General features: G+C 33.7%; 1 protein-coding gene across 1 annotated transcript in view; it reads left to right on the plus strand.

Moving 5' to 3' along the window:
- Positions 1–8,470, plus strand: part of LOC126890314 (uncharacterized) — a 253,174-nt gene extending 244,704 nt beyond the window's left edge. Inside the window, exon 4 of the mRNA XM_050659174.1 lies at positions 8,208–8,470. Coding sequence (XP_050515131.1) covers positions 8,208–8,470 — 263 coding nt within the window. The remainder of the gene's footprint in view (positions 1–8,207) is intronic.
- Positions 8,471–9,520: the final 1,050 nt, after the last annotated feature.

A 9,520-nucleotide genomic window follows, 5' to 3' on the forward strand; every position in this document is an offset into this window, starting at 1 on the left:
AATGCTTTTGTATTTTCTTTGTCTTTTTGATGTAAAACTTCTGAAGTAGCTTTTTCTCCCATGCGAGACACTCTGTTGTTCTTGATGAAGTGACCAATAGTAATCACCCATCACATTAGTATTCCAACGTCCCTGGTATCGTTTCTCCATCACCTTGATATCCTAGTGGAATCGTTTGCCTTGTTCTTCGCTGACATCACTCAGATTTTCAGGGAAAAAGTCAAGATGGTTATGCAAAAGGTGGATTTTGAGGCTCACTTGACATCTCAAATCTTAAATCTTATCTAATATCTTAAAAAACTTATCTAATAAATTAGCTAATATAAGGTCGTAGTTAGGGTCTTTCACATTACCTAAAAACTTGGTTACAACTTTTTTGAATGCAATACAAGCTATTTTTCCTTACTAGCCATCTTGGTTTCAAAGGTAATTATGCAATTTTAAATATTAAATTGTGAAAGAATGGTGGGTGATACAGCATTTTTAAATGCTGTTCGGACTCAGCACACTAAAATACATAAGATAGAGGTAATCTTATCAAAAAAGTTTTTTCATCGTTGGCCTGTGTTATCAACCGCAAGATGATGTGTTTTTCTCCACGCTGTATATGTCCGAGACGTTGCAGTTTTCTTCCTTTTATGGCCTTTTCAATTTCTTGTTTCTTCGTTCTTCTTAACACTTCAACGTTATTTTTTTTTCGTTCTTAGTAGCACCGCACCGTAACGTGGTCGACCCATGAGATCTTCAGAATCCTTATAATATGTCTACAGCAAGGAATTTAGTCTTCTTATCACCTCACCATTAAGCGTCCATGACTCGACTTCCTAGTACTAGGCAAGCGGTTTACCCCTAAAAATGGAATAGACCGACTAAATAATTTTTGTTTGCGTTTCTAATAAACCTTGCACCAAACCTTTTTTATTCGATCGTATATTGTTATTAAGTTCAAATGTGTGTCTTTTAATTTTTCCAAGTGGACCGGCAATTGTTGTGAAACTTTTTCGAAAAATACTTGCTTTTCGAGTTATGTCCTTGCAATTTTTTGCCGAAAAAAACCTTAATTATTAATATTTGGGAATTTTTCTCTTAAAAAACTACTAAATGAATTGCGATTCTACCAAGAGCTTTATAAACTTTGGATAAGTGGTTTCTATCTTGCTAGTTTTAAATTTATACAAAAATTTCAACGTACGCGCGGCTGTATCGCCGCAACACCGCTGTGTTGCGGGTGTTTTTAGATTGCCAGAAGGGGACTACAGGACAGGGTAAGAAGTGAGGAAATCAGACGCATATGTGGGGTGGACAATATAAATACCTGGGTAAAGAACAGAAAAGAAGAGTGGAATCAACACATAAAGCACAGTATAAAGAGGGATAGTAAAACCACTTCCATGTCGGCACTTTGATCTCAAGATGTAATACCGGCAGTACGCAATTGGTAATTCACCAGTGGTGGATGCGGGTTTTCCCTGTTAAAACCCGTACGTTTCTATGCGACTAGCAATGCGAGCGTGGGGTAAAAGCGACTAGGAACATTGCGCGGTCGCCATGCGCGACTAAAGATTTTACTTCTAATTTTTCGGAGAGTGATTCTACTGTCCCTCTTTATACTGTGACATAGCAGGATTTCTGAATCAAGGATAGTAAGAATAGCCAGGAATAAGTCACCGTTAGGCAGAAGAAGTATAGGACGCCCAAGGAAAAGATGAAATGACAATTTAGGGACAGAATGAAAGGCACCGTTGAAGAAAAACAGGCAGTACTGCCTATATAAAAGAAAAAGAAGAAGAACTTCACATGCCACAAGAAAACAGTTTCAGAATCTCATTAATGATCTATGATGGATCGATATGGTGGAAAACTAAAGTTTTAATCACCCAATATTGTGATACTTCAATATATGTTATTATCCATAACATTCTATATTGTTCGTCGATTTGTCGGATACGGGGTTATTATAAATAATTATGAAAGTGCACACCCACACATTTTATTTCGACAATGCCATTTCCATTTTACCGCTAAAATAGTTTCCTACCACTGTATGTACTAGGTATGTAATTAGTCGTCAATGTATAAAATCAAAGCTTTGTAAATGGATATTATACTATATTTAATATTTAATAATATTGTTAGCTAAAATGCATGTTAGCATGGTTTTTAATAAATACTGGCAGATATCGAATTGTGTACATAGTGAAACGTTTTTTGAAATATTAATAAACGTATAATTTTGCGTAGTAGAAAATTAATTAAATTTATATTAATTCATGTTGAGATAATCGTATTCCATGGATACAAAGAGATCCAAAAAGTTACCAACGATGAGGTACTTTGGCGCATGAGTAAACAAAAAGAATTACTATAAGCATAATCAAAGAGAGGAAAATACAATGTTGAGTCATGAAAGATATGAATTATGTAAATACCTACTCCATTCACGGTCGCACCATTAACTTGATGTCCCATGTGCTAAAATTGCTACAGAAAGTCATCCATAACCGAATATATTGTTACAAAATCTGACTTTTCTATGATCTTTTAGGCACTAATGTTTAATTTTAGTTGACTTTATTTATTTTTAATAACTTACAACTAAACAAATGAAAAACACTGAATTTATATCCTTTATTTTACAAACTATGATATATAATTTATTACACTAAATCTAATAATTTATCTAATTACAAATTCAAAAATATACCGCGCCCGTTACATATCAAAGTACACCGACGTTTTCAAATTCACAACAAACTGCCCTGCTGATTACAAAAACTTACTATTTATACAGCATTCAATGTTCTGGAAATAAATAACATCTCGAATAGTATTTACAAGAAACAAGAAAGAATTTACTCCAAAAGTCAAGAAGGAATAGAACATCATAAATCATAAAAAGGTTACTTGGTAAACAACTCGGGTCTGTTAGGCCGGGAGCTGAAAACAGTTATGTCACAATATCATAAACTGGACATATACATGAATGAGTTTGGATTTCGCAAAGGCCTAGGAAGGCGTGAAGCTCTTTTTCCACTTAATATACTAATACAAAGGTGCCTGAGCGTCAATCAAGATATATATGCGTGTTTTATTGACTATAATAAAGCATTCGACAAAGTACGACATGAACAATTAATACATGTTCTGAAATCAAAGAAATACTACAATGACCTCAGGATTATATCGAATTTATACTATAACCAACGAGCAAAAGTACTTGTTAACTAACAGCTGTCAGAGGAAATTGAAATCAGACGTGGGTGAGACAGGGATGCGTGTTGTCGCCAATTCTTTTTAATGCCTACTCGGAAGAGATCTTCTGAGTAGACATTATCCTATCTTCATCCGAAACTCCGGATGATGTGCCTTAGCAGTAACCCTGCGCACCAGGTGCTCCTGATTCTATTGTTTTTCTATTGTAGACTTATTTCCCGATGTCATCCTGAACACAATGCAAACAGTTGCACGTCGATAGGTGCTGTAGTTAAAAATTGATTTATTTCGGTGTTTTTGTTCCAAATGCCTTGGTCTAATATTTCGGAAGGGTAAGGCGCATTGTCCGAAAAAATTACGGTAGGCTGTTGTGACGCCATTTTATTTTTTTATTTCAAATACCTTAAAACCGGTTGTCTTTCAAGTATCTGCATTTGTTAATTGCAGTTATAAGCTACTCGTTTAGGACGGCGTTATCTAACTGCCCCACGAACTACCTGGGCCCATTAATCCCAAGTACCTGCTGCCCCATCGCCGAGAAAGTTGGGATTAAGTCTTAATGCCCGGAAATTCCAAATTTGATTATAGTTGAAATTAATAATATAAATATTTTCAGTTATTCACTTCCGTTGCAATATGTTTAGTCAAAGGAGAGAACTTTTATTAATAATTAATGAATATAAATATTCAAAGGCCCATGTCACAGTATAAAGAGGGACAGTAGAACCACTCTCCGAAAAATTGGAAGTAAAATCTCTAGTCGCGCATGGCGACCGCGCAATGTTCTTAGTCGCTTTTGCCAAACTCTCACGTTGCTACTCGCATAGAAACGTACGGCTTTTAACAGGGAAAACCCGCATCCACCACTGGTGAATTACCATTTGCGTACTGCCGGTATTACTTCCTGAGATCAAAGCGCCGACAGAAGAGTGATTTTACTGTGGAACCTCTATATACTGTGCCCATGTCTCCAAAGATGGAAAAGTTAGATGGCGATGCCATTTTATATTTAGGTTTGTCCTCGGAATATAAAAATCAAACTGTTATTGAAAAATATTTAAAATTGATGAAACTACAAGGAGAAGAAAATATTTAAAGTTGTTTTTCGGCATTCCTTATTTAGATCCAAATGATGTTTTCTGATGAACTTTTTAATATTATGCCAGAAGTTGATACCTAGTTGATAATTATTTAACGGAAGACAACATTTCCACCTTACATGTGGGCTTCAAATTCATCATCTCTTATATTTACTACAAACGCATGTGAATCATTTCACTCGGAACTTAACGAATGTTTTTATAAATCACATCCTGACATATTTAAATTTACATTTTGTTAAATTTTCAAGCAGAAGTATATGTGAAAATTAGAACTGCACATAGATTCGAAAAAAAAATTGATAAAACGGCAAAAAGAAAAGTTGATTTTATTGAAAATAGGCTAAATGAATATTACGTTAATCAAAACATTACTAAATTAGACTTCATTAAGTCAGTTTGCAATTATTATGCAGCTAACTTAAAATCTAAAATATAGTGTTCACTCTTACTTATTTTAATCACTAATCAGACATTAGAATTAAGCATTGTTATTGTTTAACTGTAGTTTTTGTTATTGTTTACAAGTTATTGTAGATTTATAAATAAACTTTATTCGATTATATTGTTACAGTTTCATTATTTAATCATTTAAAATTTTCGTTCATGCTTTGGAAATTGGGTTCCTTTTTGAATACAATAAAGTAAAATAAAAACTACACTAAGCATCAAAATTAACGCACCACCTTAAAAATGGGACATTTTTGATGTCTCGTATTTCCTAAACCTGTACCTGCACCTTTCCAAGGGTAAGGCGCAGTGTCCGAAACAATTACGCTGGGCTGTTGTGACGTCATTTTATTGCAAATACCTTACAACCGGTTGTCTTTCAATTATCCGCATATCATTTATTTAGTGGAATGTACCCAATCATTTGGCGTGAATACTTTGTTAATTGTAGTCATAAGCTACTCGTTTAGGAGGGCTATTGGACATTTTTATTCATGTTATCTGCACCACTATAAAATGTATTAGTTTTTTATTAAGAGCGTAGGCGCAAATATTTTATGGCTATCCCTATTATTTCTTTCTTTACACGGCAAATTACTTCTTCTTCTTCCTCTTTATAAGCAATTCTGCTTGTTCATTGGCGGATTGTTACCTCTATGGAAGGTTGTCACTTCATCTTTTGAGCGGTCGGTCGATACTTCTTCTACCGATTAGTGATTTATCTCTTGCTATTTTGACCACACGTGTCTCCCCCATTCTGGTTCTGTGGTTGTTCCATTCCCTTTTTCTATTTGGTGTCCATTCGTTTATACACTGTACGTTACATAGTCATCTGATATCTTCACTCCTCTTTCGACCTCTCAGTGTATTTCCCGTAATTCTTCTCAGTACTCTCATCTCTGCCGTTTCCAGTAGTCTTTGTGTTGTGGCTGTATCGAGTCTTGTTTCTGATGCATATATGTCATTATTGGTCTTACACTGGCTTTATAAATTCTCGACTTCATCTGTGTTAATATGTCGGTTTCGTCATATAGTGTTATTAAGGCATCCTGCTAGTCTATTTGCTCTTTGTACTTGATTTCTCACTTCTTTGTCCAGGTCTCCGTAACTTGACAATGTAATTCCAAAATTCCAAGGTATTTTATTTCCATAACTTGTTCAATACTGATACCATCAATTTCTATTTTACATCTGACTGGTTCTTTACTGGTTACTATTGTTTTGGTTTTCTGAGATGAAATTGTCATTCTTTTGCTCATTATGTTAAATCTTTGGACTAATCTTTGCAGACTATCTTCATCTTGGGCTATCAATATTGCGTTGTCTGCGTAGCAGAGTATGTTTACTTCTTTGTTTCCCATTCTATATCCTCTTCCTTTGTTGACGTTTTTGATGATTTCATCCATGATTAAATTGAAGAGCATAGGACTCAATGAGACACGGCAAATTACGTGTAGTAAAATTCTCACTGGTTGTTCTTCTTCACATGCCATTCCTAGCGGAGATTGGAAATCATCATGGTCACTGCGACTTTGTTAGCTGCGCGCCTAAAAAGTTCAATTGAACTACACCCGAACCATTCACGTAGCGAAGCAACGATATTTTTCTTCTTCCCACACATCTTTTGCCCTGCATGATATTTCTTAAAAATTCGTACTTTTCACCCCTCATAATAGAGAGATATTGCACAGTCACTTTTGCATTTGCTGTATTACAGCACGCGTTATTTTGACAGTAGAGCATGCGCAGATGTGATATTTGGCTTACGCTGCGTTATTGGAAATAGTGCCTGCCGTTATTAGGGGAGCCGTTAGGCTGTGCAGTATTCGTTGCGCTATTTTCTTTTCAGGTTATGTTTGTTGTTTGTCTTTCATTTAAACCAAGTTTATTTGTAATACTTTTCTAAAATGAGTACCTCAGTACCTTTTAGGTCAAAATCAATTGACCTATCTAGAAAATTGGACATTAGTTTAGGAAAACATGAAGAGTACAACTGGAAAATCTTTTATTTTAAAAACACTCAAGGATCATTTGTTTCTCTTGCTCGATATTTGGAAGAAAATTCAAACCTTTTTGCCATTTAAATCAACTTCTTTATTTTGAGCATGTAAATAGGTATATGTTCATCTCCCAGATTGTTATGAAAGATGAAAAACTCGATGTCTTCATCATTAGCATTGGCCAAAGTGAGAGCTTTTAAATCTTCATCCAACATTACATACAAATTAGACAAACAACTAATCTTAATCGAGCCGTAAAAATACCGCAACCAAAATGTCGAGCAATATCTGTATTTATGACACGTCTGAGAAATGTCAATTCTGTCAAAATAACGCGGTGTAAATAGCGCAACGTAGGCTGTGTTAAATTTGCAATATCTCTCTATTGTTATGGAGTACCCCCTCTCATTGGTATGGATATGTAAACATTAGTTGACAATGACATTGACATCATTAACTTGAATATTGATGCTTGAGATGCCTCTTGAATATTCTTGGATAACCATTACTTGTATAATCGCTTAAATTGTTAATTCAGTTAATCAGTATGATTATTTTTTCACTAACTATAATTCAGTAATTGCAATAATTTATATACTATCTGTAGGTAAAATAAAAACTAATAATCGAGAACAGAGAAAAAGTGATAAAGTGTTTTTCTACAATACATCGTTACTATGGAACGCTTAGATAAATTTTGAACATCTTTAACAACAAAATACTTGGATCAGAGAATATATCCTGTTCTATTCTCTGTTTGGGGCTTGGATCTTCCATAAATAATAAACAATAAATGCCTTTTTATTAATTTCACGTCTTCAATCAATTATTATTTATCAAATACACTATCAATATTATTTAATAAACAACTCAAAATATTCCTGAAGCCGTGTCAAATATTTAGTAGCATTGTTTGTCACTGTCTTGTCACCACATTCTGTTCGACTGAGTGCGTTGTATGACAAAGATAGCGAATGTTCGATTTAGAAAATATCACCACGGACATGGTGTTCATTTTTTTCGAATCCTGAAAAAACTAATAAATATTTTTGAAAAATTTAAACACAGAATGAAAGACTATATTATTACCGAGGACCTAAAGTCCCTTAGAATAAATAAAAAGTTTCTTTTGAATGAGATATTGGAAATTAAAAATCACATTAAATTTTTGCTTTTTTTCACCCCTGTGGCTTATTAAAATAAATGTTATAGTTCAGGGACTTTCCGCACTCGGTAATAACGTAATATTTCATTCCGAATTTAAATTTTTCAAAAATACTTATTAGTTTTCTCAGGATTCGAAAAAAAATGAATGCATTTAAATAGCATTTGAGTCTATCCACTTAACTGTTTAAACTATTAGACGTCGTTCTATTAATAATTGTGCGTACTTCCCATGATTTGAAATGTATTTACTTTTCTTGTTTTGAATTGTATTTTCCAGGTATTGGCGACCTCATCATCGACTTGGATGCGGACATAGAAAAAACCAACGACCAGTCGGGGGGCATGGCGGCCAACGCCGGCTCCGGGGGACCACAAGCCTCCAAGGCCCAGGCTACGGCCAAAATGCACATCGAACATTCAGCTACAGCTGATAAAGGTCTTAAGATGAAAATAAAGCGCACGAAGCCCGGCACCAAAACGTCAGAAGCCAAACACGAGATTGTTAAATCCAACGAGCAAAACGGTAACGTACATTTTTAGTTTTGTTTTGGTTGTTGGTCGTAACATGCCATACAGGGTGATTTATTAGAGGGGTAATGAGCTTCACATTACAAAATTAGTTAGAATGTTACAGAGTGTTCGATAACATAGTGGCAGACCAAACTTATGTTTTTTTAAAAGGCACACCCTGTATTTTATCTTATATTCGAAATCTTCTTATCTTCTCCATTACAAAAATATAAAGGTTTGGTATGTTATACATGGTGTTTACAAAGTTATAACCAATGTTATATGAAAATCGTAACAAGTTCAACTCCCTGTATAATTAAAAATAAGCACAACGGTAATGGTTTATTGATGCCATATTTTTTTATTTACATATTGTCAAAATTTTCATAAATGATTGATATTGCTAATTTTCTTTATATTGAATACAGGGTGAGTCGAAACGCAAGTACATTATTTTCTCAGTAATTTTAAATGGAACACCCTATATTTTATATCACTATCGAAAAGTACCATTAACGTACTTTAATTTGTATTTCCCTATGTCTAAATTTATTAGTTTTCGAGATATTTTCATTTTTCCATAGATCAGTAGCGTGGCCACCCAGATTGCCAGAATTTAATAAACTGGACCGATTTTTTTGGGGTTACTTCAAGAATGAAGGTTATAAAATGCCTCCAACAACAAGAGATGAGATGAAAAATAGAATACAAAGTGTATTTTGAAGTGTTAATTTACAAATGCTATTCGTAGTGTAAGTAACTCATTCAATGACCGTTTTTTGTGTGTTAGGAGTAGCTTTTAATTTTTTCAAAAATGTTGTATTTTGTGTTCATGTTTTTTTTTTGTAAAATTTTTTACTGATAAATTATTTTTCGTTCTTTATTTGTTACATTTACATACAAAAATAGTTTTTAATTGTTTTCCCAAAATGTATTTTGTGTTTGTGTTTTTTTTGTAAAATTTATAATAAATTATTTTTTTTATTTGTTACACTTAACATACAAAAGTATTTTTTAATTGTTTCAAAAATGTTGTATGTTGTGGTTGTGTTTTTTTGTAAAATGTATTACTAATAAATT

This window comes from Diabrotica virgifera, chromosome 8 (assembly GCF_917563875.1).
Source record: "Diabrotica virgifera virgifera chromosome 8, PGI_DIABVI_V3a".
In the NCBI taxonomy this organism is placed as follows: domain Eukaryota; kingdom Metazoa; phylum Arthropoda; class Insecta; order Coleoptera; family Chrysomelidae; genus Diabrotica; species Diabrotica virgifera.